This window comes from Fusarium oxysporum, chromosome X (assembly GCF_013085055.1).
Source record: "Fusarium oxysporum Fo47 chromosome X, complete sequence".
NCBI classification, from domain to species: domain Eukaryota; kingdom Fungi; phylum Ascomycota; class Sordariomycetes; order Hypocreales; family Nectriaceae; genus Fusarium; species Fusarium oxysporum.
The window spans coordinates 1,508,071-1,534,645 of record NC_072849.1 but is presented as its reverse complement, the minus strand read 5'-3'; the positions used below and the strand labels follow the sequence as shown (position 1 = coordinate 1,534,645).

Genomic DNA, 26,575 nt, shown 5'->3' with positions numbered 1-26,575 from the left:
TCAGATCGTGGTGCGCATTGATGTGTCGATTCGGAGCACTCGCAGAGTCCTAGAACACAAATAGGCTTGACAGATAAGAGGCAGTCGTTTTCGTCAACGCAAAAGTCTGGCTCCTCTGAAGCGACATGACAGAAACCAGAGATCGAGCACGTTTCGCCGGGGGTAGTACAGTCGCTGTCATCGGTGCATGGATCGGGCTGGCTGTTGTCAGGAACGCAAGTGCCGGCATCACAGATGGGGTTGGCCCGCCGTTGAGAGCCTCGCATTCGACGTTAAAAGTGCACTCGCCCGGCTCAGCAGCTGCAGTGGTGGTTGTCGTAGCTGGGGTTGTCGTGGTAGTGTCTTGAACAGCCTGAGTAGTTGTGGTGATCGCAAGCAAGGTCGTGGTGTCATTGCTCAGAGTCACAGAGGATGAGATATCCCCAGAAACAGTAGTCGCTTCAGTTGTAGTGACAGAAAGCCCAGTGGCGGATGTAGTCTCGAATGCTGTTGTGGTGGTGTCTTCAACAGCTTGGGTAGTCGTAGTGCCATCGGCAAAAGTCTCAGACGATGAGACAGCATCAGAAATAGTTGTCGTTTGCGTTGCAACGACAGAAAGCTCAGCGGTGGTGGACAGAGGAAGCGTGGTCTCTGGGCTGCTTGACACAGAGCTCTCGGTGGTAGTGGACTCAATCGCGGTCAGTGTCTTGGTGGTCGAGACAGATGATGGACGGCATGGCCCAGCATTAACGCTGTGGATGGCCAAAACCGCCAACGCGCCAGAAAGAAAAGATGACGGGATCGTTTTCAAAAGCGAATGACTTTGGCGAGATAATAAAACGAGCGACAATTTAGTTACAATAAAGACAAGGAAAACCGGAACTACAAGAGTGTTTAATGCTCCCTTTTCCCTTCTGAAGACTCCTGTTTTCTTTTTGTCGATAAATTGGTGGCGCTGTAAGCTTATACTCTAGTGGGCGTTAGCAGGGCTTTGGCGCTGATCGTTGAGCCTAGAACGTGTATGGTCATGCATGCCTTTATCGCAGAAATAGTAAAGACGTCGGAAAATGGACTCTTAAATGTCCTAGAGAAGTTGCTATAGTTGGTTCATAGTCATTCGAAGAAGTTGATTTGATTTACCTCACGGAATTCTTCATAACTGAAACTGTGATGCGATTAAATTTGCCTTGTTAAATCGCGAATTACCCCTGTGAGCCGGCATCGAGGCGCTGAGGCCACTGATGCTTTTCAGCTCGGCACGCACTAATGCCAATAGCTTGAGCTTAGACAAGTACGAAAATACAGAGTGCCTGTAAAATGGAATATTTTCGTTCTAAGTCAACCATTAGCAATCTCGCAAATACAGGCTGCGGTTTGGAGTTTAGAGCAAGCGAAGATTGATTGAATGCCGTAGCTATAGGAGGTGGAATAACATTTCATGGGAAATCACTCGTGTATCGTCGGCACTGATGAACGGCACCGGCTTTGAGATAATGAGGAAACATGGATATTACTTGAATGTTGCCGACTTTATTAAATCGATATGTTACTGTAGAGTATATATGCTATTTGATCCGTACATAGGTACTTTAATGTACCGCCACACTGTTCGATGTCCCATTCATAATCCCATTCGATACGCCATTCGTTACGCCGTTTGACTTGCCCTTCTCAGCCGGTAGCTTGAGCGTGGCTTCGAAGTCCAACATTTCAGAAATTTGTGACTCAATGCTCTTCTTCGCAGCATCTGTAGGCTCCACGTATGGCCTTCTGGGCTTCAGCTTATCTGCAGCGCCCTTGATCCCAGCGGCCTTGGCTGTGCTCAGAGTTGCTGCATACTTGACTGATGCAATTCCAGCCTTGCAAGGTTGCTCAGCCAGCGCCGCCTTCTTGTGTAGAACCATGGCTTCTTGAAACTTGCCCTCTTGGTAGAGGTTATAGATATGCACGATTGTCTTGGGGACAACATTGGCAAAACCTGCAATTGTGCCGTGAGAGCCAGCAGCCAGGCCTCCTATCAAGAAGTCCGATTGGCCACCGTAGATCGCAAAACGTTCTTCAGGAAGCTCTGCGGAAAGTCGCGTTATCTTTGCGACGGCTCCGCAGGTCAGCTTGACGCCAACAATGTTGCTATGCCTCTTTGCTAAAGCGGCAATAGTGGCCGAGTCCAGGTCGATGCCATTACAGACAACGGGGAAGTTGTAAATGACGATGGGTAGTTGACTGTTCTTCGCAACGTCATCAAAGAAGTTGTCGATGACCTCTGGTGTTGTCTGCTTCCCAAAGTAAGCAGGAGGGAGGAGCAAAACGTAGTCGGCTCCAGCATCAGCTGCGTCGTTGATGAACTCCAAGACTTGCTTTGTTGAGTGTCCACCAACTCCAGCCATGATAGGGAATGATGGCCCGCATGCTTGACGTGCTGTCTGCAGCAGAGCCTTGCGCTCTTCGCGCGTTAACAGGAAAGTCTCGGCATTTGTTCCGAGCACGACAAGGCCTGCAAGACCGGTTTTAGAAAGGTAAGAGTAATATGCTGCTTGTGAATCGGTATCTAGTGTATCTGTCTCATGGTCGAAAAAGGTGATTGCCGGTGCCCAGACGCCGCTTGGTGGAGCTCTATAGAAAGACATGATGACTGTCGAATCAACTTCACGAAAGGAGTTTGAGTGTTGTGTATTGTGTATGGTAAAAGTAAACTAGAAGGACGTTCTTGGAAGATTAGAGGTACTTAAGGTGTCTGGACTATGGCTTAGGTGGAAATTTGCCTCAATATCTTTCTTCCGAGGCTTTTTGTTATGGGGGCGACCGCGATATGAATCCGCGGTCTCCACTCACGGACGAGAAACGACACCGCCTGCGGACTGTTGAATAAGGGCAGTGGTCAGCGGATCATGCCTGTTTATCCAGATCCGACGCTGGATAATTAGCAACGGGAATCCGACATGCACATGCTATTTCGTCTCGAGTCATGGGGATTGAGAGCTACCACGGAAAAGCTAAGCCCGAGGTGGTTGGGAATGTCGCTTTTCCGACAAGCGAGAGTGAGCATTGCCGATCCCCCGTAAAGCGTTGGGCGAATGCGACGCTACTCCAACTGCACTTGACTCGGTCTGGACCTGGTTCTACGAAGAAAAATATCCGAAGCCGAGAATTCGCTGTGCCGAGAAAGGTCTGAGGATGCGGGCGGAAGGACGTAGGATACGCGGGGGCTCTAGATTAGGTTGAATGCATACAGAGATAAGGTAGTCGGTCATCCTGCATGGTCTTACGACCGGAATTGTCTGACGGCGAACGGCTTTGTCACCAGGTCCGACTAGCCACTTGGAAGATGCGAGTGACTACCTTCAGTTTTTGAAAGAGGTGGCTGAAGCAACAGAGAGTAACGGTCTGGATAGACGCCCATTATCACTTCTCTGCTGTACAGTGCAATACTTGGCAATTGCACTTGATCGTCGAGATTTAAGTTTGATGAGAAATAACTGAAGATCTTCTTACGAGCTTTGAACAACGCCAAATTGCCAGTGAATCACCCGAGCATTTATAGTTTGAGAATTTCTATTTGTATTGGTGTCTTGGTCTAGTTATGATACGGCGCTCCTAAGTCTTTCTGTGCATAATCGTAGCCGCAGCCTGGTGGTTGGGGAATATCAAGGTATCAGCAATGACCACGTTCTCCCTTCTGCCAGCAGCAAAGACAATCGCCTCAGCAATGTCATCCGGTGTCAAAGGCTCACAGCCACTATCACCGATTAGCTCATGGTTCTTCAACAATCTGGACAGGGGTGAACTTACGCATAGACTGCATCAGCCTTGGATCTGTCACCATAAAATCGCACAACACTGAACTCTGTCTGGACCTGGCCAGGATCGATTCTGATTACTCTGATGCGTTTTGAGATAAGCTCTTTGCGCAGACTCTCAGTGAAGGAGTGGATGGCAGCCTTGGTCGCACAGTAGATGCTACCGCCAACATAAGGCTCACGGCCTGCGATAGAGCCAATGTTGATGATGTCACCAGCTCCCTCGCCATTATTACGCTTCAGCATAATAGGTAGGATAGCTTGTGTCATGTTGATCAAGCCTGTGACGTTGGTAGCGAACATGACGTTGATGTCCTCTTCCTTGATCTCAGGAGCTTTATCAACGCCCTTGACAAGACCACTGCGAGTAGTATGTTAGTTAATCACCTTTGCCTCTGTGCAATAGAGAAACTTACGCATTATTCACCAAGACATCAATCTCACTGAACTCTGCAGGCAGCTTGCTCACGAAAGAGCGCACCTCCTCAGGCTTGCTGACGTCGAGCTGGACAGGATGCACCTTGACGCCATCGCCAACTTCTTTGACAATATCTTCAGCGATTTGACGAAGGCTATCAATTCGTCGCGCTGTCAAGACCAATTTGAGGTTCTTGGGGCTGGTGCGGGCGAACTCAAAGGCTGTGGCCTTTCCGATACCCGAAGATGCTCCGGTGATCAGAATGGTCTTGCCTTCAAGGCGCTTTGAGACTGCTGATGCCATTTTGAGGAGTGTGCTATGTTGTAATTCCTTGGGAGAAAGGTTTGATACTGGTTCAATGTTTGTTAACTCCTGATAATAAGTACCTCGGACAGGTTCAACAGGTGGGCTTTATTCGGCTCAAGGAACGGTAAAGATAAACGTGGAAGCTAACGCGAGGTACCCCTCATCCGCTCCAACCAAAATCTCCAGCGGATTTGTGACCGGACATGGTTCCTCGAATTGGGTTTTCCGATGCTGCTTCGGCTTTAGATCCGATGGCTGGAAAAGGTAAGGCCATATCCGTCAAGCCCGCTGATTGGCAAGATTCCGTGATTAAATATTATACTGAAAGGGTAACATTACTCAGTCCATCAGAGGCCGAATGCCAAGCTTATGTATTACAATTGCTTCTAAAGCCGAAAGACCTCATCATCAAGGAAAGCATCCAGGTTACCCAAGCCCGACGAAACCATAGATGCAAATTGACCCCAGCCTGAAAAGTCAACACCAGACATGCCATTAAAGTCCAGCCCATTCTCTCCCATTAAATCCGTATAAGAAGTCTTGTCGCTCGGTGTGTCCATCGGTATAACATTGGACTGGAAAGCGTTGTCTTGTGCATGCCCCTCCAGGCTAGCAAACACGTTGGGATGCATCCGATTCACCTGGCGTAAGGCCTCAACCCGTAGTTCTTCCAACAGGAAGCAGTATCGTTCTGACAACGAGCCCTTCTCGACCATGGTTGACATGTGCGATTGGCATCGAGCTGCAGCTGTAAAGTATTCGCTGTAGGTTTCAGGAGGTGATGCCCATTTCTGGATCACGTAGATATACAGAACCATGGCTGCAGTAAAGGCAAAATATGCCGTAACCTGATATCGGTTAGTTTTGACATCGGAAAAAGAACTGGCCGTACAGACCCAGAATGCCCGGAACATCTGTCCGTTGTCGGTCATCTCATCGATCAGACCAACTGTTTGGATGGCAGCTTCAAGACACCTTTGAACGCTCTCTTGGGTTGCAGCATCGTTCTCACTGCCCCTTCTATTCCGTGAGATCCGTGCAAAGTTGTTGAGGACCGCTTGCCGATGCGTGAGTATTATAGCATGCCAGTAGGTCAAATTTAGAACGTTGCGTTGCCGTTGAACGATTGGGACGAGAAATGATGTACTAAAGTAGTCGGCATCGAGAAACTGGGAGAATTCAGCTCGCCAATCTGCGAGAGCTTTTGAGACGAGTTGTGTCTCCTCTAAGCGTTTGGAGATCGAGATAGGCTTGACTGAGTAAAGGCCCCGCAGTATCTGGCCGATGATGCGAGCGAGCCTGGTTAAGGAGTCAGTATGTGTATCGCGAGTAAGACGGAGCTTTTACTTCATATGTCCAAGAGGGGCAAGCATAACCGAGTAGCCCTTAGTTGAGCCAGCAAGATTGATATGATCCTTGGTTATGTCATTATCATCGACACAAGCTGGAAGCTCTGTATCGATATCGTCATCATGAAAGTTACGCGGTCTACCTAGAGATACACTGAGATATGCATCGAGAGTATAAGCGCACCAAAAGGTTCTTCGACGACTTTCTACTTCGATATGGTTCAGTCCGCTTATAACGCCGGGTCGCTTGTTTCGATTCAGCCCGATAGCAAGCGCTAGGTTCGTGACGATACCAAACTGACTCCAGCAATGGTTGACACGGGACTGAGTTCCGAGGTAGTAGCACTGCAGAAGACGAGCCTGAACGCTAGTGAGTCGTATGGAACCACTCTCTTTCGAGAGTTGATGCTCAGCTGCCAAGTAATACCGTGAGCTGTATCATTTGTTAGCATAGAAGGTCGTCAAAGAAGAGTGCCTAACCTCAGATCCGAGGGCCCTGGTCTGTCGTTCTCAGGCATGTAGACCCTAGCATGGGCTAAGATCATGAAGAGTAAAGCGACTTTAGCGGCAGAATTATTCGGATCACGCATAGTACCCAGCGTCTCATAAAACTCAGAGAACCATTCTTGAATCGTGGGTCGGTGTAGAAAGCGGTAGGTTGGCATGGCAAAGTCGAAGTAACGATCAACCAAGCGCTGAGCATCCTCTTTGGGAAGCATCATACAAAAGTTGGGATCATAGTCAGGATTATGAAGGGGTGCATCACCGAAAGTGAAGATGCTTCCTGGGCCAGAGAACGATATTGCTTGATGCATACGCTTCTGGACCCTGAGAAGAAACGACACGCCAGAGGCTGGACCGATGTAGTGACCCTGAAGATCTTCTTGAGAGGGCTCAGGTGACTGTTGCACCGACGTTACAGCCCGTGAGCCCGTGCCGCTCCGCTCCATGAGATGGGATGACATGCCATAGTCTTGCAACTCTACACTCTGGTTGGTCGCATCTGCCATGTATTGCTGCGTCAAATCCGTAGGGCTGGTATTCTCGCTCCGAGGCATTGTATCTTGAGCCGATACAGTTATGCTCTCATCTCCCACCTCGTCCGCTGAGGGTATCACCGGCAAACGACCTCTCGCATAAGCCGAGTCAAAAGTGCAAGAGACCCTTGTCCGGGTACAGAACTTGCACGGCTGCATGCCATTGCATTTGATCTTCCGCCTACACAGATTAGCTCACGGTCGATCTACGCGAAAAGTGCCTAGGGTTGCGTTACTTCTTGCATCCATCGCACGCCCTTGTCACTCTGACTCTCTCAGCGTTCTTTTTCCGCTTCTTCGCTACATGTATGCTGTTGGTATCTTCTGACGGTGTTGGGAGTATGGAGCGCTCTGAAGTCATTGGAGCCACGTCTATCCACTCGGGCAGAGGTGTTTTCGTTTTTGCGGTGAAATTGAGGCTGTAGGGAACGGAAAAGAGAGGATGAAACGGGCAAGATTGGACGGAAAAGCGAATCCGGGGATGAGACATGGATAATTGTCCTGAAGCGCTTAACCCCGCAATCTGTCACGTGCATCCCTCGTCGCTAACATTCCCGAGGCTAGTACCGGCTGCCTACTTCCGCGGCGTCAATCCTTGTCATCCTTCGATGGAGTCACGGAGCTACTGCAAAGGTGACGAAATGGAAACATCGTCTTGCGGGATTGCGGGGTGATAAGGCTTGCCTGTTCAGGACTTCCGGTCCGGCTACTCAAGAGCAGTCTGTTTCTCAGACGTCAGCCATCCAAGGTCGTAATCAATTCACTGTACGTCTTCGTGACACCAAGGGCATATCAAGAACATCAAATTAGTTTATTCATGAGTCTTCAACCTTCTATTATATATTGAACATATGCTGAATTGGGACGTCAACGACAGCCAACGTACTCGTAACGATCTCATGCGGCTTTCTTTTCGAAGATACTCAAAGCCGTATTTTCAAACTCACGACCAAATTGCAAGACCGATCTCCACTGGGGAGGAATAGCCGCTGCTCCATCTCGAGCTCCCAGTATTCCTCCCGCGATCGCCCCGTTTGTGTCTGTATCCCAGCCAATGCGAACAACGTCCACCACAATATCCTCCAAGCTGCGAGTGTCGAGGACTGCAGCAATCGCGAGGCTCAGTGATTCGAGGACATATCCACTGCATCTCCCTCCCAGTTCAGGTACAGGTCCTTTCGCAGCCATTGTTGCTATGTTGAGAGATTTGCCGAGTTCAATCGATTGATATACTGGGCCATAGCCTACTTCAAGAGTTTCTGCGACTTGGAGACCTGCCTCAATGGCCTCTTTAGGGGCGACTTGGTCGATGAGTTTCGACACAATCGTGTTGTAGGCTGCACATGCGACCGTGCATCTCTTGTCGTCGTGCGTGATCTTGCTGATACGCACGCTTTCCTCGACCAACTTCTGGGGATCGCGTTGGAACAAGCCGGTCGGGATGCAGCGCATCAAGCTTCCATTCCCAGCACTTCCTTCTCCAGCCCCGGCGCGATCAGGATCTTGCGTCTGTTCATAGCGCATAAGCCCAGTAGCGGTTGCCCCTCCGATGTCCTCAGGTCGACTTCCCGGTCGCCTGCCTGGCCAGTCGCCGTGAAGCCAACTAATGAAATAATCGCCAGCGAGGTGCGCGACGTCGTCGCCGGCCTTGTAGTCGTGATATGCAAGGAGTACGCCACGAGTCATATCAGTATCGTCTGTTGCATGGCCCTGCGACCATCGAAATGGGCCTCCGCCTACGATCTCACGGAGACCGAGAGGGTATTCACGCGCAATGTTCGTATGAGTCTTGAACTCGAGCGTTGCGCCCAGCGAATCGCCGGCATGGACGCCCAGCAGCGCGCCGATGACACGGGACTCGCGGGGCGAAAGTTCAGACTTGTTTTGCGATGAAGGCATGTTTGTTGCTTGTGTTTGTTTGTTCGTTTGTCTGTTGGCAATTTGACGGTTCAAATCTCATTCGAGAGCCAAAGAGCGGGGGCTGAGCTGGGGCTGAGTCTGTCAGCCTTGAATCGGATCCATGCATTGCTGCCTACAGTAGACAAAGCTGGACGAGCTTTAGCAAGGCCCAGGCCATAATATTGCCGGCAAACACATTCTTAGTCGGATTTCGAAGTGAGACTGTGCGATTGTCGCGGTTGTCTGTCGCACGATGCTGTAGTGAATGAGCGCTCGGAAGTAGTGGGGCACTGGCCCGTGGATGGCCTCATACAACGTCAGCTTGCCTTCACTGGGACATGTACTTCGCAAAGCTGTCCTGCTTTCTTCGGTCCATCCACTCAAAGCATCAGGCATCAAAAGATGCATCTTGAGCAATTTCACTGACCCGGACATAACTATCGTCCTTTCCATGGCCACGGCAACTCTGCCCTATAAGTGGATCCACGATCAACGAACGCTCTTCAAATTAGTGGCCAACGCCTTGGAATGTCACTGTGACACCAACTACGAGCCGGGGATAACGCTAATCTCCAGGCGATAATTTCTAAGCCCGGAGCGAGGTTGCCATACCAAAATCCAGGCACTAAGATAAGAGCCAAACGTTTTGGTTGAAGACGGGCAGCAATAAACATCAACTCATCATTTTACTCTATCCTCTACAAATTTGTTCAAAGATCACACCCGTTCATACTCAAAATGTCGCCCACAAAAGGCCTCGTTCTTGTCACTGGCGCCAATGGCTTCATCGGCGCACGTACCGTTGAAGCTTTCCTCGCCGCCAACTATTCTGTCCGCGCGGCAGTGCGAAGTCAATCCTCAGCCTCGAGCCTCCTCTCAGCACTCCCCTCATATGCTTCCTCCGGCCAACTCACGAGAATCTTGGTACCCGATCTCATGGCCAGGGGAGCTTTTGATGAAGCTGTAAAAGGGACAACGGCAATTGCCCACCTGGCGGCTCCAGTTGACTTTGCCAACACCAATATCGACTACGTCATCGGCTCTTCTCTGCAAGGGACTCTCGGCATTTTGGAGTCCGCTGCCAAAGAGCCTGCTTTGAAGTCATTTGTGTACATGTCTTCAATAGTGGCTGTCAGAGGTTGCAAACCCAAGTATCCAGAGAAGGGTTACACAGAAGAAGATTGGAATGATCAAATTGAGGATGCGATCGCGAAGGCTGGCTCGGAAGTGACAGGCCACCAGATCTACGTCGCAAGCAAGGTCAAAGTAGAGCGTGCATTCTGGGAGTTTCGACAAAAGAACAAAGATCGCATTAATTTCACAATGACGGCTGTCAACCCGGTCTGGGTGGCTGGACCGCCCCTGATTCTGCCTGAAGACCCGGAGAAGTTGAGTGAGACCGCCATCGTTCCTTATCGCATCATGAACGGGGAGAACATGTCGTCTGCTGGACCTGGTAACGGAACACATGTTGACGTGCGCGATGTTGCACGACTCATGGTGTTTGCAGTTGACAAGAAAGAAGTAGCCGATGGGCAACGGTATATCGCTGGGGAAAACGGCAATTTTGCAAACATCCAGGCTTATCGCGACTTATTGCGAAAGGCTTATCCTGATAGACAACGAATTATTGGGAAAGGTGAACCAGGAAAGGGATATCTGCAAGACTACAGTATTCCCAATGGTGGCTTCAAGGTCGATGCTAGCAAGGCGGTTGAAGCGACAGGCCAAGGCTGGATTCCCTTTGACCGGATGGTTCTGGAGTCTGCAAAGGCATATGAAAGATATTTCTGAAGGGACCACTCACTTTCATGTCAATAGCCAGAGGCTAGGGGAGGCAAGGAGCCTAAGGACCTTTACCCTAAACGACAAAAGTATTTAGGTAATCTAGACTAAGCTTAGGGGACTCTTCACTGAGTATATTTTGGCATCTTCTTTTCAAGTCTCAAGTTTTCTTGCTCCCCGAGGAGCGGATTCTGAAACCTGTCCAGTGGCCCAAAGCGACGATACAGTCGTGCATGGTCGCTTCAAGCATCTTGAGAAATGTCGATAGCGAGTTGCATGTCAGGTGGACATTTCCAAGTTTGCGTTGCATGAGGACCTCAACATCAGAGAGTGAAGCACGCTTTTGAGAGGAGCTCGTGGCTTGAAAGCATTCCTCGTAAATCATCTCGGTCACTTCTCGACGCTCGAGACAAGGAATGCGGTCCGAGATTGAAGTGGATCGACGCAATTATCTGCGTTGGGAAAGATGTGAGTAGTGCGAAAGCAAAGGTGACGAAAACACTGCCGAATTAGGTTGCATAGGTCGAGATTGTTCATGTTCCGAAATAACCATAGTGCCGCTCGTGGCAGCCCCTCTAATATCACTAGCGCCCCTCCTCCACCTGCTTTCGACACTGGTGAAAATCTTATGATTATATTGAAGGAGCTCATGGAGCCGATTGCGGCTATCCATCCCTGGATTGTATACCAGCACCGGGCAGATGCGTGAGAAGTGAATAGGAAGCCGAAATCGTGTTTATTGTGATGTATCGCTGCTTCCAGCCGCTTTGGACGTGAGCTTGTGGTTGAGAGCTTAAACCAGCACAGATGGCTTAGTGAGCTTGGCATCGATATGGTTGCTTGTCTCCTGAGTCTGCTGAACCAGTCGTTCGAGCCCGGTGTGGTAGTTCCATCTCCGCTAGGTGTCGTATCTCTTCACGTTCAAAAAACACAAAGAAGATTACTCGATCGCTAGCAATCCTAAGGCCGGTTGTCCCATCTTTAATGGACTGGCTTTGCTAGTAAATATTACCGGCTAGAGAGACGAATGCATACAATCCACCTTTCTTTATCGGCACCTTCTTGCTAGTAATCCCAATAAGCTCAAGCTTCCCTGGCGGGACTGGCAAGCCCTTCGGGGCGTGATTAAGATCCGCCATGTGTTTTTCAAAGCGGAAGTGGACGATGACAACTTAGTTACTTGACCACAGGTCATCCATCAGAACTTGTGGCTCTGGTCGTAGTCAATTCACCCAACAACAGTCATAATCGCTTGGCCCCTGCGATTTAATGATGCCTAGGGAGAGTTTTAGAAAAGGAGGACTCGATACCACGATGAATGTCATACTGGAAGGGTTTCTATGAATGGGGATCTTGTTGAGTTTTGTAATATGGCAGGCAAATAATACTAAGGTTCTAGAATTTATTTGTTTATATTAGATAATTGCTTGCATGATGGCAGCTCTCTACTTTAAATTACTGAAAGCATAGGTCGATCTTGATGAGGCACCTAGCCCATTTACTTATCTTCAAGGCAATAGACTGTGATAGCGCGTAAAACACTTGTAGGTTTTGGTTGCAAGTCTGACGACACGACGGCCGATGCTCACATAGATGTTTGGACCCAAACGACTATGCATACTTCTCAAACTGAATCTGCCAAGGCTTGACTTGAGTGCCCAAACACCCATTTATTAGCGTAATAGGTTACTTGTTGTTGTCAGACGTGTGAATGGCAGCATTACTAGGTGCCTGCCTGCCTTAATTAATAGTCTCTTCCTCTTACACGATTGTTGGTCACACACTTGGTCGTGCTAACTTTAGGTCACATTGTCATCCGACAATTACTACGGATGGTATCCGAGATTACCATGTCGGCTGGAAGCCAGAGGCAGAGATCTAGCACATTTGCTGCCACTAGGGCAAAGAGCATCAATAAGACATTAAAATAACTGCCCAACGCTATTCGGCCAGGAGGTCCGTCATCAGAGTTAGCACATCAATCCGGGATTCCGCCCATGATGACATTAGACGCATAAATCGGACAGAATGAACATCTTGCATTGTTTCCTTGCGTCGTCGCCATGACCCAGCACGATTGCCAATGCTCCTAAATATCGATCAAAGCCATTCTCTTGTTCATGCTGTCGACTCAGATGGAGACGAATCCCAGATCTCCAGAACAAAGTTCAAGATCTTCTTCTCCTCATAGATAATCTGTTGCCTGGCAGGAGAGCTATAATCTAGGTCTCGCTCGCGCTTCTCCTCTCCTGTTGATACCATTGAAACCACTGGAGTCGCTAATTCTTACTAGTCATTAAGAAGAGCAGAGGCACGGCGAATTGTGCCAGGCCGAAAGCAACTCTGATCGGTCGAGCTGCAGAGGGTGGGTCTTTGGACTCAGACAATAAGTTGGCGACCGACAGATGAGACCTCCATCCAGGTCTGTGTTCCACTCCTACCCAACTGTGCAAATTGACGGGGATCTCATTTCTGGCAATCCGATAGCTTGTAGAGGAAGTTTCGCTGAGCAAGTTTCTTTGATCAAGCCGCGCTGCGGTGCTGGGCTAGTTTCGTCAGCGAGGGCATGTGGGTCGTTCAAAGCTTGTAGTCTAGATGGTAGCCAATCTGTCAGTCATGTATGCAAAGGCGTTTCTCAGCACGTACCTGTCCGTCAGGGAAACGTTTCATAGCAGAGGACGCGGAGGACGCGGAGGAACAAAGGAAGAGCAGCAAAGAAAAGACAGCGAGAATAATGGGAAAAAACGGCTGCAAAGACAGTGCTCGGGTTTCTTTAGTGAACTACTAATCCTAGATTCACTCAACGTAATCAACAGCAGTCAAGCACACCGGCCTGCAGGAGACATCCGTCCTGGCTATCAGAACCTGGCGCCCATCGCATTAAAGTGGGCCTCTGCGTTGGAGCTTCATTGAAGATTTGAACGGCTAGTTCCCGAGTGCGAACCACAATGAGCATAAGTGGCTCAGCAGTGACCTCGTCAAGACCCTCGCGGAACGTCAAGGGTTGGGATGAAACGCAGCAAGCTCATGGGATCGATCGTGCCACACTCATGAAGCACATCTCGTGCACATTGGTTCCCTCTGCAAAGGTTTTACGGGTTGTTCTCGGAATGGGTGCCGGTCTCTGGAACTGTTTGTTTTGATTCAGGACGGGTGGCGGGGACCTAGAGAGCGTGCAGGTTTGATTAAGTAATACAGGGGGGCGTCGGGCGTCGGGACCTGCGCTCTGGCTTCACAACCTTCCCAAAAGAGAGAATTGCAGCTTCATCTTGACCATGGTGTCGGGATGCGGTGGCTATGCAGGTAAGCGTGGAGAGATGGGCAACTGGTGATGGACTGACTCTGTCTTTGCCAACCTACCTACAGGATAAATGGAACAATCAGCTCGAGTGTCAAAGCCGTGTCTAACGAAACCCAACTCTATGATCCACCATAGCTCTCGTCACCGCTATCATCATCAGGCATATTGACGGTCTCATTCTCATCGTCACCCAGACAATGGCCTCCACGATACTCGCATTCCTATTATCTACCGGCTCCGCGATCGACTTGACCTCCTATGCATCTTCCTCGATCTCTTCCTTGTTTTCCCAACTGACCGAGCGCACCGTCAACAGACAAACTCCCTCCACAAAACCTCCCGGACATACCAGCGACTTCCCTTGACCCAATATGGAACTTCCTACGAGACGAGACAAGCATGTCTCTATCGAGACCTCGCCTTCTAATAGCCACCGTACCGAGCGCGAAGCGATATCGGAGGTCACCACAAACGACCTAGCGAGGCAGACCAAGGCCAGATTTATGCGCGCAATTAAAGTCTCCCTGGAGAACACGAAGCTCGAGATATCGTTTGCAGATCGGTCACCAGTTTTGGAGTAGTTTGTTAAGGCTTTGGCGTCGGGTCAGGCAACGGAGCGTAAGGTGTTGTGGATCATCATGGAGACCACTGGGCAGACCCTGAGTTGGTGACCAGGGCGGAGATCTCTTGAAGGTAAGTGGCCACGGCCGTGGCTTGTTGATCCAACTGACTGATGTCAAAGATAGATGCGCTTGTCCAGAAAATCCGCCGAAATGCAAACGCCCCGTCGTGCTAAATCGCAAACCCTCTCGATCCTCTCCTGCCGGTAGAACCTGGAGGTCTGCTCCGAAGGGCAAGGCAAATACAGGAAGGAGCTGGGCGGGTCACTTATCTGCATTGGCTCGGGCGATGGCCAGCAGCAGAGAGGCCTAGAGTCGAGGGATAGGCTCCGCTGAGCTTGGTGAGACGAGACCACAGTCTGTGGGTCCCCGCTCATCAACAGCTGCCCTCAACATCGCTGGTGCCGTCGGCAACAATACATCATGTTCCATTGGTGCTATGGTGATGACGGCGTGTATTGGGGCTCACTCGTGGCCGGCTTTAGGGTCCAGGACGCCGTGAGCAATGCGCCGGACCTGTGGGATACGTGCCAAGCGAGCTTCTTCAAGACTGAGCTATTCCGGACACTACACCCTCGTCTTATCACTAAAGGGCAGATACTTGAACAGCATCTGTGTCATTTGCAGTTTAGACTTGTGGCCGAGAGCTTATGCTCAACGCGTTGAACTTGTTGAACTTGGTTTTTCAAAAGGTTTGCCGGCTGCTTCACCAAGCATGGCTACTTGGATGGCTGGCGAATGGTCAGGCGCAGCACCTAAGGCTCTGTCCGACCTGGAGACGACCTCCACGACATCGATCATGTCCACTGCTTGGACCCAGTGAGTGCACCCTACGACGCTGACCACCTCACCAAATCGTCACCACCAGAGAGGGAGACGATTTCTACTACACAGATCGCTCGCGGAAGCACATCGTGCGGAAGCTCGCCAAGCTCCAAGGCCTCTCGGAATCGCACCGATTAACGGCGATATCACCTCGACCAGGAAACAGATTGGGATATAAGTTCCCCAAACAAGGCATGCGTATTGTACAAACATACAGAGCGCTGGCTTCTCAGCGAAGACGGCATGGTGTCCAAGACCGAGGACCATGGGGCCATCCTTGTGGACAACGCTTTGAGAGACCCTGATGTGAATATCGTCATTAATTTAACATAGCTGGATATAATAAGATAGCTAGCCGCAATCGAATCCTGTCACATTACCTCGACCGAATGATTTGTGTTGTCAAAATATCCTCTGAACGGGTAACTGGTTTTTGAGTTATTGTATTGTGTCTCAAGGCGGATTATATTTAATGATGAGAAGAGATCATGAAAGCCATCGCAATAGCACTTGGAGGAGGTTTGTCTGCCGTGCTGTTTGTGCGCTATTGCGCAGGATAACAGTCAAAACATCACAGCAAGGTGTTGATCGTCAGCACAACGACGAAACCGGGCGATTGAGGCTTCCAGTCGGGCGTTTTGGCCCCCAGCCCATTTCTGTTTTCCTTATTTTTGGCACTCCATACAGCTGTCTTACGCCAAGTCTGGTCCCCGCCACTGGCTTCTCATAGGCCTTAGTGGCCGCCTGGAGACGTCAGACCTTGGTCTGATCGAGAAGTGCAGGGTCCAACCTTGCAGACTTGGATAAGCCATCACGGGCTTCAATAAAATACAAAGATCATCATGTCGTGTATTAAACTGCAGTAAACTTCAATTAGATAGCTCTTTCAATAGCTGTGTTAAACCCCATGGCAGGTTGTCGAATGACAAGGTACCGTCTTCTAGTCCTTTGAAGACTTTCTCGTAGATGTTCGCCACCTCCCAACTATCCCAGACCCCTTCACGTCTGTTCATTGACCGCAGTATCATGATCGATCTGTTCCGAATCTCGGTGTCCGTGCATGAAGCGCAAATTGTAGAAAGCTCGCGAACTAGATGGCCGTCAAAAGCAAACATCGGCCGGGTTTGAGAGTTTTCTAGCGCAACAATCTGCTCAATCTTACTGAGTATTCTTTCGTAGTCACTCTTCGCGAACCCTGTGTTGTGAGGGTCTGTGTTGAGGAAAGCTGACCATGTTGTCTGATATAGTGATAACACTGCCAAGCGACGTTTCTCCAGGGTTCCAAATGGAGCTATCTGGACAGACATGACAAAGAGTTGCATCCTTGAAGTCCATGAAAGGAAGAGGGGTTTTATTAAATCCAGGGCATGGATGAACGATTCGGTTGCTGCTTGTGCAAGGCTCTTGCAGCCGACTTTCTGATCGATGTCGGGTAGAGTGTCACTGCCAAAGAGGCATTCATCGAAGAATGCGTTCAAGGCCGACAGAGAGACTTCAGCCTCCGTGATAGTCAAGAAGGGCGTTTTGGGATTACCCACATCTATCTCTGGGGCGCACTGGGTGATATTAGAGAAGGCCGTATCTCCTGTGAAAGCACCGACACTCTTTCCAAGAGAGGAGAACATTGCGGCTAACGTCTTAAAAACTCCGGCATTCCGGTCTTCTGGTGGGCAGCTCGTTCCGTTCGGTGATGTTTCCGGCGATCGAGCGGCGCGTAGTGATTCTAGAAGTTGATAACCGGCGCGAAGATGGCGCACCGAGTCTGCGTAACGGCGGTGTAAGTTCTCGATGCATATAAATATCGTACAACATAGTAATGCGGTCTGTATGTTGGAGGCAGAATTCTCTGCCATGACTGGACGCATTAGAGCAATAGCTTCGCTGTATTTGAGATTCGCTTGGTAGTCGTAGTCGATAGAATGGCTCAAGTTGTTGAGGTTCCCTGGGTATGATGCGAGGAACCGCTGATGAGAAGCCCCCAGTGCACATAGCGCGTGTTTAATGGCAACGTTTGAGTAGGATAGTGGTAATATGATATCGTGCCAGAACTCTCTTGAGCCATCAATCATTTCAAGGTCAGGGATCACCCATTCTCTCGTATGGTAATAGAGAGCATTATCAGCTCTACTGGCCAACACTCCGCCTGTCAAAGCTGGGCATAATATACTGGGCCCGCTGGTCATTTCATCGGACTTCGGATGCAAAGGCAACTCATATGACGAAGTGCCGCTGACGTAAAGCGGCTCGGGGCTACTCTGTGAATAGCCATCGCATGTCCATTTGTCCCTCAAGCAACGAAGACAGGAAGGTTTTCCCTCGTCACATTTCAAGTGGCGACGTCTGCAACACTAGATTAGTCCTACAGCTCGTGCCATTCGCTATTGTCCGAGTAACTGACTTGCTAGATTACCAATCAGCCCGAGTTTCTTCTGCCGACCCGAGGTCTCAGAAACTTACCAAGTTTTGCAACCTGTTCTGACCTTGGGAACCTTGGCCCTGGTTCGCTTCTTTGGTGGGTGATCTTGAGGTTGTATGGTGGCCATGGTGATCCATTTGTTACGAGAGGGCTAACCAGAGCTACATATTGGGGAGCCTGGTTTGACTTATAACATCACCAGTATGAATAGGGCTGTGCTAGCTCGTGATGGTTGACTCGTCCAAGCGTTCGCTGCAACCCCCATGCCCGCGGGCCACCGTAGCCCGCAAGCTCATTGGTACTGCCGTAACTCGACCCCACCGTGGGCCGCTGTTTCATGTCGCCGACTTAGCCGAGAAGCGAGATGCTTTTAAGCGACTTTTCCTTTTTAATGATGGATATTTCGTATTCCCGAGGGATCTAGCTCGTGTCAAGAGACTACTTGCCGTATTTGTACTAATGCGTGTCTTAAGTGACAGTTTCGTCTTAATTTTATCTCCACGCTAGCCCTCGATATCCGGGCTACAGGGCTAGCCAACATCACTGCCACCACGATTATGTCACCGCGGAAATGAGGCGCGTGATTCTTATTGGATATCTGCACTAACATGGAACTTCACTTTGTCCCATGATGAACCGACGTAATGAAGTGCGGAGGGCTTCCCCAAATGGCAATCCCTGTACGTTAAAAATATGCTTGGAAATAGGATTGGAACTAGGCATCATTTGGGTTTGTTACGGCAGATGCCGAGCTATCGTCACGACTTCTCAATGAAGTCTTCTCAATGGCCAAGTCATGGGGCCCCTTTGCGAGCTCTCTCGCATTTCCTAGAACCACAGTACCATCAATATAAGTAGTCAGATCTTGCTGACGAACCAGAATGGCAAATCAACAATCACCATGCTTCAACTCAAGCGACTACCATGGTCAACAGCAGCCGTTGCTTTAAAAGCAGTCATTGTTCTCTTTGGCATCCTCCTTTGCTACCAAGCCTACACATTCTACGGTGAATGGAGCTGGCCGAAATCTTTTACTTATGGCACCACGCAAGATCCTGTTTCTCTTGTTCACCCTCATGGTGGAAACCAATGTTTACCCTCGCTGAACTCCTCCCTTCTACTAGAAGCAAAGACGATACGGAATGCATGCCGGCATATGTCTCCATACCCATCCTCAGACGTACGAATCGGAAGAGTCACTGCACACTTTGGCTCGGTTCAGGAACACTACCAGAAGGCGCTGCGTACGCATGTACTGCATAGCATGATCCATGACAACGACCTGGAGGTAATGTGTACTCCAGTTGTTGATTCGCTCTGGAACAAACCTGCCTTCATCCTGTCCCTCCTCTTGGACGAGATGGTGAAACCTGCCCAGGAACGGTTGGAATGGCTATTCTGGGTGGACCGCGACACCTTGATTCTCGATCAGTGTCGCCCTTTATCGAGCTTTCTTTCGCCTCACGACGTTGATGAGTCTGATGAAACCGAAGACACAGACGACTCAGAGCCCGAGCGAAGCAACGAGACGAAGCACGATGACATACATCTCTTAGTAACGAACGACTGGAACGGCCTTAACAATGGCGTTTTCTTCGTCCGGGTTAACCAGTGGGCAATCGAGCTGTTCAGCGACATCGCTGCATTTCGATACTACAGACCCAACGTTTCGCTTCCATTCACTGAGCAAAGCGCCATGGAGATCATTATGAATGAACCAAAGTTCAAATCAAACGTTCAAGTTATTCCTCAAGAATGGTTCAACACTTATCCTAAAGGGTCGCCCACAGACTTCGTTGAGAAGGCGGACGAAGATGGCTTGGAGGACTATCATGCGAGACGAGGCGACTTCCTACTACATTTTGCAGGTCGTGGTGGAAGGGATAAGTTGATCAATGAGTGGACCGAGATGTTGGAGGGTACCAGAAGTATATGGTCGAAAGAGGAGGTTCAAAGGAATGCGACGACAAGCATTCGGGGGTTTTGGTCCGGGCTCTGAACCATCGAGCTGAGAGGCGATCTGGAATAGCTTTTATCATTATATATAACTAGATTTCAGAGCATTCTTATCATCAATTAATAATTCTACTATTTAAACAAGCACGTATTTACGTTATAGAAAGAATGAACTGTTTTACTTGCATGATGAACTCCTGTTACTCCTATACTTACCCGGCACGCATTTCTGACAGTCCCAGGCCTGAAGGCACGCGTATAAATACCGTCTCAAAAAGACTATATATCCAGGTAGAAGAAACATTCCTAGATATATATGCAAGAAAGGTAAATTGCAAACATTGCAAACTTTCTCTTTCATCGCGAGCGCCATGGTGTTTGGAAGCCAGTTAGAGTAGAAATGGTAAGCGACGCGCGGAGAACTTCAGCCTCAACTCGGCTTCGGTCTAACATCCAATTGACATGGTTCCGTGGTCTAGTTGGTTATGGCATCTCGTTAACACCGAGAAGGTCCCCGGTTCGATCCCGGGCGGAACCACGTTTTTGCCTTATGCCCATCGAGTGATACGTATTTTTGCCTCGGTATGATGTTGGGGACATTACCCAGCAGGTTGTATCATTGCTAAAGGGCTTAGAATCCAAGTTGAAGCGGCAAAGCTTTTTTTTTTCTTTTGCATTGAAAGCCCTCCATGTATAAAAGATCGAGCAGGACAGCTATGGCTTGAGAAACCTTCCACCAATATCTTCTCGCACACACCAAGCAATTCATGAGGCTTGTCTGCAAACAGAACAATAAAAACACCTATAGAGAAGAGAAACATTGGTTAGCATTCGGGATCTGCAATCAGCCTGCGAAGGCCGGTCGTTCAGGCCAGACTCTTAGTGGCGTGAGAGGGCCGAATACAAAAGGAATTTTATCGCCATATCCATGGCGTTCAGTAACCATAAAATTAAGACTTAAGCCTCACAGGGGACGTTATGCTGCTAAGCCATTTGCAAGTTACCAACGCTCTGCAAATTCAGCCCTACCATCAAGTGTCTTTGTCTCAGGACCTTACTATACTTCATCCGGCGCCCAGAAACGGGCTACTGATGCGCAGCATGGAAAGTTCCGCTTGGAAGGACTCGCACAATAGCAATGAGGCTGAGGAGCTGGAAGGCTTTAGCAGGCAGCTTGTACTGCAAGTGGCTGGCTGCGACGATGTTCTGGGTCCTTGGCTTCTAACAATGAGTATGCGAACGACGACGAGTTTTAAGTATTTAATACAATGCTATATTCTGCATTCAGCAGCTAAAACCTTATACATTTATCAATACTCACTCAGCAAGATTTTGCAAGGAAGGCCTTTTCATTTTATATACTCCTCGGTGCCCTTTTCTCTCATACTGATGCTGCTGAGCAGAAACACATCGATGAAGCCTGCAGCGATGTTTGGGGAGTCATCAACTGTGATAGCAGTATTACATATCCGAACTACCCGAGACCCCTTAATGGTAGGATACCGCAGCTTCCAGCACTTTCCCAGCTATCCTCAATGATACAGACATCAACGGTACACAGATTGATACAGAAATTGTGCCTAAAGAAGTGAATATCTGCGACGCTGTCCGAGACGCACTTGGCAGTGACGACTTTGTGAACAACGCCGAAACGAATTGCACTTGTCTCTCTAATTCAGTTTACTGGGGCAGCAGTTCGAATGCTAAGCCCAGTTTCGATGGTCAGATCAATGCGCATATAACGGGGCCATATCTTGACTGGATACACAAAGAGGAAACTGTATGTTAAGTTGATCGTGTCGCATTCATCGTTGACTAACCTTCCAAAGTGTCTTTCCAACAATGATTACACCAACAGACAGAGCATCGGTGGTCAAGAATCAGCTTGCAGCTACGAATGGCTGGACCTTCGTTCAAGCTCCCGAGGTATGTCGGCCCATTGACACAATGTTGTGTATTGAACAGCCACTAATAAAGTTTTAGATTGACGTAGCAACATACAAGAGGCTTTCCAAAGCTGTCATGTCATGCTATACCGGAACATGGGACGGACCGAAAGTTCGTGCCTTTTACGCCAGTTACGTTGAAAACGCAGACAGCGTCATCGATAGCGATTTTGTCCGGATGCTGAACAAATGGGTTGCCTTGTTCGAAACTCTCAAGAAAAGGACAACAGATGTTCAGACCTATTCGAAGCAAGTTCAAGCGCGTCTGAGGACTGTTGCCTCCAAAGTCAACTCAGTCAAGGCCAACATCTGCAAAAACAATGCCTGTAAAGGATCGACGCCGGCCAACGCGTTCAAGAAGTGTAAGACAAATCGTACCAAGCCTGGAAGGTTTGGCTTACTCTTGAAAATGCAAGCACAGTCGCAGCAGTCAAGAGTCTGCAAGGTGTTCCTATCGCTGCAGGGAAGGCACTTGCAAACATCCCCAAGATGACGCAGATTACTCGGAACGCCATCAAGTATACCACAACTCCGTCGGATGAGGCTTTTTATCTAAATTTGATGAACGAATAACAGATAAACTCTTTGAAAGACATCGTCAAGGCCTTCAGAGTGACTCAATATCTCCCACAGGCAGCAGAAGGCTTGAAGAAGCTCACTGGGACTTTCAACCTCATCAGCAATCATGCAGGCGCCGCAAAGACTGCTGCTACGACAATCAATCAGATCCTGTCTGTCAAGTGGGCCAGAAACTCTGAGCTGTCCAAGACGGCATCAGGCCGCAAAGTTCGTGATGGCCTTATCAGTATTCAGAGGAGCTTCAGGAACGATCTGAAAGGCCCTCTCGATAACCTCATCAAAGCCAACAAAGCAGTAGAAGATATTCTAATTCAGCTACCTCTTCAGAAGAAGAGACTTGAATTTTCTTCTGGTAGTGTCTCTTACAGCCGCTGGACCAACGCTCGAATGCCTGTGCCGTGCAAGAAAGAGGACACAAAGTTTTATTCGATTGGGGGATTGCCGGCGACTTATACCTACCAGCAAGTTCAGGCTTGCGAATTTGGTCCGACAAAGGTTCCATTCATTAAAAATGTCATTCCATATATGAAGTATCGCTTTGTTTGATACCTTGTGGACCTTTGATGAAGCATCGTTGAATACGGCTTTCACAAGTTGCATGGGCAATTTGTAAAGGGATCTATGGACTTACGCAGGCTAAGATAGATTTTATACTTATGCGAGGAATCTTGAGCTGTTTGGTAGTAGACTTGTTGCTTTATACTCCTAGTATCTGCTGGTATGTGAGGCAGAGTAAATTTTGTACCTATCTGGCCGAGACATGATCTCGATTCTTCAGTGTCACTCGCCAACTACGGGCTAGTCGCGGCTTAGCCCTAATCTCATCCCCCACCGATGTCTTTCCTTTTCATTTTCTTTCATTCTTTGCATTGTCCCGTGATACCCTATTACCCCATGAAAACACTAACCCCGCAAAACTGCTCCATGGTCCGGGGAAATTCGGGGCACTAGTCCGGGCTGGTGCATACCTATTAGCTAACGGTTTCCTCCATAATCAATAAAGTCTGAGTTTTAACTCTTGCACTTCGACGCCACTGCATATGGAGAATAATACGGTGGTAATGATGGGTTAACTATTACCTAAATGTTGAGACGCGGCTCGAGAAAAGCAAAGGCAAGAAAATTCTGCAGAGTGCAGGGAGGATGTATCTATAAAAGGCGGCCATGCCAAGTCCTGAGGCTCACTATTCTCCTTCGGACGACTTGATAAAGTTGACTAGCCTGAGAATTATCGAAAAGCTGTACAAGGAACATCATGGCCACCAAAAGTATCGAAGAGATCCGCTCTCACTCACCGAGCCCTTCGGCTCTGGGTTTGGGTCAACAAATCGGCAATCCTGTATGTCACCTACCATATCTCCTATCCGAACTGCAACTGACGTGGCTGGTTAGTCCCCATTGGCCATGGGCACCTTCGCCACTACACTTCTCACTTTGTCTTTGTCCATGATGGGATTCCGTGGAGTTGAGACCCAGACAATCTTCATTGGCAACCTTTGCTTTGCCGCTGGCCTTTGCATGTTTGTCTCTGCTCAGTGGGAGATGGCCCGCGGTAACACCTTCGGATACTCTGCATTGAGCGCCTATGGTGAGTGACTAACACGGATCTCGACGTAGAAGCTGTTATTTGAAGCTAATCACTTCTCTAGCTGTTTTCTATGGTGGTTACGGCGTCATCCTGTGTCCATCGCTCGGTGTCCTTGAGTCGTATGGCGGACCGACATCCGAGTATCATAACGCTTTGGGATTCTACGTTCTGAGTATGTCTCTATTGGTGCTTATCATTATCCAATAACTAACCTTTATGTAGTTTGGGCAGTCTTGACACTGTTTTTCATGCTTGGATCAGCTCCAATGTAAGAAACCTACCATTTTCTGATCCCCGTGACGCTCACAAACATTAGTAATCTGGTCTCCTTTGGCATCTTTACCACTATCTTCTTCTGCTTCACCCTTGACGCGGCCTCCAACTTCGCCCATGCTGATGGAAAGGTCGAGGTTGCAAAGAATCTCATGAAAGCTGCCGGTGTATTTGGGTTTGTCTCCGGTCTTTTGGGATACTACAGCTGTGCTGCCGTTATGTGCGCTGATGCACTTCCATTCGAGCTGCCTTGCGGGGATACGTCAAGATTCTTCAAAAAGACTCGCAAGCAATTGTGATTGCTTCTTGATCGGTATAATTGAGATTGAGGAGAGATTGAATTTGTGTGATCAAAGTATTTTATGAGAAGAATGATATCGCATTGGACGAGGCCACCGAAAACTATGGAACGACACTGATCGAGCATCAACGACTGAATATTCTTGACACTCTTCCCGTTCGTCCCCCTTAATTTAACTCGAATATCCATCGCTATCAATGTTCCTCTTGACAAGGATATTATTGAGGTTCAAGACAAAAGAGAGCCTCGGACGGCAACAAAATATATGACTTCTAACCTAAGGGATGAAAAGACTCAGGTAAACTCGTCGTAAGCTTAGGCAAATTTAGTATATACTGATGGAATTTTAGACTAGACTTTTTGGCACGTCGTGCAGAGACTTGCGAGATTGGACCCGTCACGAGCATGGTCATTCCCACTCGGGGGTTGTAGGTGAATTGCTTCTGTAGGCCGCAATCCGCAACACAATGCTAGGCGACACTATCCGTATGAGAGTATCTGATCGACATAGCACATACCAATGACATAAACAATGCACATTTGACTGGCGGAACCACCGGTTGCCGAGTCCTGTGCATATTTGGGAAGAGCAGAGTGCATCGGGAGCACCTTTTAACGCTGGTATATCCCGTCGGAGCGCGGTGCCGTTTCTCTCAATCTCGGGCACCGACGTCATGAAAACAAGGATATTGTCTTTTGGCTTGTTCTCGACGAAATGCCTGACCCAGTCTATGACGGCTGCGTCATAACAAATTGGTGGTGTCTTCAGATGCTGGATGAGGACAGCATTTCGTCTCGAAAACGTTGGTAGTACCAAAGTACTGGCAGAACTTTTCAAGGTTGATTGTGGCTGACATGATGACAAGCTAGGATGAGTGTTAGCATTGAGCCTCACATATGATATACTAAACGAACCTTCAGATGCTTGCATTGTTGGATGAGTTCCTTCAGAAGAGCAAGCAACATGTCAGTGTTCGTCGTTCTCTCATGAGCTTCGTCGACCATGATGCAAGCCTGGTGATGTTAGACACAAGTCACGTAAGATAACAATGAAACATACGTAGTTCTTGAGTGTGTATTGTCACCAGCATTTTGCTGGAGTAATAGGCCATCCGCAAGGAAACCGAGACGCGTCTGGGCGGAACTTTTGTTGTTAAACCGGACTTTGTATCCGACAATGCTTCTCAATGGCACATTCATCAATCTCCATCACCCGATGATCGTACCTCCTCTTACCAACCTTAGATCCCTTCAAGGTTGACCAGATACCTGTGTACCTGAGACTGATCTTGGCTTCACTGTGTTATTTAGATAACAACAGCTACTGACCCAGAGTGCCACGTGAAGACGCCAGCCATCGCTCTGGTGCCTCCGCAATAATGCATCATCGGCAGTTGTTGATGATAACAACTCCAGCAGTTGAAAAAGGGTGCCGTAAGGCAGTGACGGGGAAAGGATGCCGTAAGGCAAACAACAGAGAAGGGATGCCGTGAGGCCAACAGAGAAGGGATGCCGTAAGGCAAACAACAGGGACGAAAGGATGCCGTGAGGCGAAATGCCTAGTCTTGACCAGAATGAACGTATGGGCCAACGAGAGGAAAAAGGGTAGGCATTTTCAACTTTGTACTGGATCAAGGCATGTCGTGATTCAGGATTCAGGATTCTTGATTGGTTATTCGTGCTTGCAGAGGAACATGTTTGGTAAAAGCTCATGTTCCGAATCATGTTCGTCAAGCTCACAACTTCGAGTATGCCTTGGAGTCCCAAGATCTGCTCCGACGAGGCGGAAGTCGTTAGACTTTTTGTGATGATTATCGAACCCTCAAGCGAATTTCATCAAGAGCCTTTTTCATGGCGGGACTCTTTAGCTAGCCGCCATACGTCTCTGGAGTCGGCCATGGGAAGTCGAAAAGCGGATGTTCCTGCGTCGATTAGCATAGAGTCAAGTGAACGGGTCAAGTACATACAACAAGCCACTCTGGCTCAACATCTGTGATAAACCGCGCAGGCATTCAACACCGGGATAATCCACGGTTCACTCGTGGTTCATGCTGGGCTTTCTTGCCAGATCCCGCGTCGCCAACAACAATCGTGACCTGGGAGGGGCTGATCAGGTAGTGCTTCATTGTCATCGTCCGAGAGCGCAAGGTATTGAATGGAGTGAAAAGCATGATAAATCGAGAGACCGCATTCTATGGTG

General features: G+C 48.9%; 12 protein-coding genes and 1 non-coding gene across 13 annotated transcripts; 7 read left to right on the top strand and 6 right to left on the bottom strand.

Annotated features, from left to right (window-relative positions):
* Nucleotides 1-125: 125 nt before the first annotated feature.
* On the top strand, nucleotides 126-800 carry FOBCDRAFT_207481 (uncharacterized protein; the record flags this gene model as incomplete). Its single annotated transcript, XM_059609201.1, has 2 exons — nucleotides 126-335; nucleotides 381-800. 2 exons carry the CDS (start codon nucleotides 126-128, stop codon nucleotides 798-800), a joined length of 630 nt encoding a protein of 209 aa, XP_059467960.1.
* Nucleotides 801-1,489: 689 nt separating this feature from the next.
* On the bottom strand, nucleotides 1,490-2,648 carry FOBCDRAFT_232655 (uncharacterized protein). The gene has a single exon (XM_031191499.3). The coding sequence runs from the start codon at nucleotides 2,604-2,606 to the stop codon at nucleotides 1,569-1,571; it is 1,038 nt and encodes a 345-aa protein (XP_031032730.3). The 5' UTR covers nucleotides 2,607-2,648; the 3' UTR covers nucleotides 1,490-1,568.
* Nucleotides 2,649-3,543: 895 nt separating this feature from the next.
* On the bottom strand, nucleotides 3,544-4,497 carry FOBCDRAFT_285521 (uncharacterized protein; the record flags this gene model as incomplete). The annotated part of the gene is made up of 3 exons (XM_031191498.3): nucleotides 3,544-3,715; nucleotides 3,769-4,137; nucleotides 4,193-4,497. The coding sequence occupies 3 exons, from the start codon at nucleotides 4,495-4,497 to the stop codon at nucleotides 3,574-3,576; spliced, it is 816 nt and encodes a 271-aa protein (XP_031032729.3). The 3' UTR covers nucleotides 3,544-3,573.
* A 389-nt stretch (nucleotides 4,498-4,886) lies between these two features.
* On the bottom strand, nucleotides 4,887-6,953 carry FOBCDRAFT_285516 (fungal-specific transcription factor domain-containing protein; the record flags this gene model as incomplete). Its single annotated transcript, XM_059611675.1, has 3 exons — nucleotides 6,330-6,953; nucleotides 5,848-6,282; nucleotides 4,887-5,799 (listed from the first exon to the last, which is right to left on the bottom strand). Exons 1-3 carry the CDS (start codon nucleotides 6,905-6,907, stop codon nucleotides 4,887-4,889), a joined length of 1,926 nt encoding a protein of 641 aa, XP_059467959.1. The 5' UTR covers nucleotides 6,908-6,953.
* Nucleotides 6,954-7,674: 721 nt separating this feature from the next.
* FOBCDRAFT_232653 (ADP-ribosylation/Crystallin J1) lies at nucleotides 7,675-9,157 on the bottom strand. The gene has a single exon (XM_031191494.3). It carries the CDS (start codon nucleotides 8,783-8,785, stop codon nucleotides 7,784-7,786), a length of 1,002 nt encoding a protein of 333 aa, XP_031032725.2. The 5' UTR covers nucleotides 8,786-9,157; the 3' UTR covers nucleotides 7,675-7,783.
* Nucleotides 9,158-9,162: 5 nt separating this feature from the next.
* On the top strand, nucleotides 9,163-10,813 carry FOBCDRAFT_232652 (uncharacterized protein). Its single transcript, XM_031191493.3, has one exon. It carries the CDS (start codon nucleotides 9,524-9,526, stop codon nucleotides 10,577-10,579), a length of 1,056 nt encoding a protein of 351 aa, XP_031032724.2. The 5' UTR covers nucleotides 9,163-9,523; the 3' UTR covers nucleotides 10,580-10,813.
* A 2,705-nt stretch (nucleotides 10,814-13,518) lies between these two features.
* FOBCDRAFT_207475 (uncharacterized protein) lies at nucleotides 13,519-14,236 on the top strand (the record flags this gene model as incomplete). The annotated part of the gene is made up of 3 exons (XM_059609200.1): nucleotides 13,519-13,702; nucleotides 13,769-13,873; nucleotides 14,007-14,236. 3 exons carry the CDS (start codon nucleotides 13,519-13,521, stop codon nucleotides 14,234-14,236), a joined length of 519 nt encoding a protein of 172 aa, XP_059467958.1.
* Nucleotides 14,237-16,133: 1,897 nt separating this feature from the next.
* Nucleotides 16,134-17,902, bottom strand: FOBCDRAFT_232648 (uncharacterized protein). The gene is made up of 2 exons (XM_059609902.1): nucleotides 17,777-17,902; nucleotides 16,134-17,662 (listed from the first exon to the last, which is right to left on the bottom strand). The coding sequence occupies exons 1-2, from the start codon at nucleotides 17,857-17,859 to the stop codon at nucleotides 16,186-16,188; spliced, it is 1,560 nt and encodes a 519-aa protein (XP_059466016.1). The 5' UTR covers nucleotides 17,860-17,902; the 3' UTR covers nucleotides 16,134-16,185.
* A 256-nt stretch (nucleotides 17,903-18,158) lies between these two features.
* FOBCDRAFT_232646 (galactosyl transferase GMA12/MNN10 family-domain-containing protein) lies at nucleotides 18,159-19,757 on the top strand. The gene has a single exon (XM_031191489.3). The coding sequence runs from the start codon at nucleotides 18,634-18,636 to the stop codon at nucleotides 19,729-19,731; it is 1,098 nt and encodes a 365-aa protein (XP_031032720.2). The 5' UTR covers nucleotides 18,159-18,633; the 3' UTR covers nucleotides 19,732-19,757.
* Nucleotides 19,758-20,152: 395 nt separating this feature from the next.
* Nucleotides 20,153-20,226, top strand: FOBCDRAFT_t220. Its single transcript has one exon. It is a non-coding gene; the product is annotated as a tRNA-Val (tRNA).
* Nucleotides 20,227-20,789: 563 nt separating this feature from the next.
* On the top strand, nucleotides 20,790-22,759 carry FOBCDRAFT_280382 (uncharacterized protein; the record flags this gene model as incomplete). Its single annotated transcript, XM_054707154.1, has 6 exons — nucleotides 20,790-20,919; nucleotides 21,018-21,182; nucleotides 21,233-21,468; nucleotides 21,518-21,614; nucleotides 21,682-21,996; nucleotides 22,227-22,759. The coding sequence occupies 6 exons, from the start codon at nucleotides 20,790-20,792 to the stop codon at nucleotides 22,757-22,759; spliced, it is 1,476 nt and encodes a 491-aa protein (XP_054563129.1).
* A 676-nt stretch (nucleotides 22,760-23,435) lies between these two features.
* Nucleotides 23,436-24,373, top strand: FOBCDRAFT_323700 (GPR1/FUN34/yaaH family-domain-containing protein; the record flags this gene model as incomplete). Its single annotated transcript, XM_031191487.3, has 5 exons — nucleotides 23,436-23,552; nucleotides 23,606-23,801; nucleotides 23,863-23,973; nucleotides 24,024-24,069; nucleotides 24,118-24,373. Exons 1-5 carry the CDS (start codon nucleotides 23,469-23,471, stop codon nucleotides 24,371-24,373), a joined length of 693 nt encoding a protein of 230 aa, XP_031032718.2. The 5' UTR covers nucleotides 23,436-23,468.
* A 472-nt stretch (nucleotides 24,374-24,845) lies between these two features.
* Nucleotides 24,846-25,380, bottom strand: FOBCDRAFT_285506 (uncharacterized protein; the record flags this gene model as incomplete). Its single annotated transcript, XM_059611674.1, has 4 exons — nucleotides 24,846-24,855; nucleotides 24,894-25,196; nucleotides 25,231-25,241; nucleotides 25,291-25,380. The coding sequence occupies 4 exons, from the start codon at nucleotides 25,378-25,380 to the stop codon at nucleotides 24,846-24,848; spliced, it is 414 nt and encodes a 137-aa protein (XP_059466015.1).
* Between the last annotated feature and the right edge of the window lie 1,195 nt (nucleotides 25,381-26,575).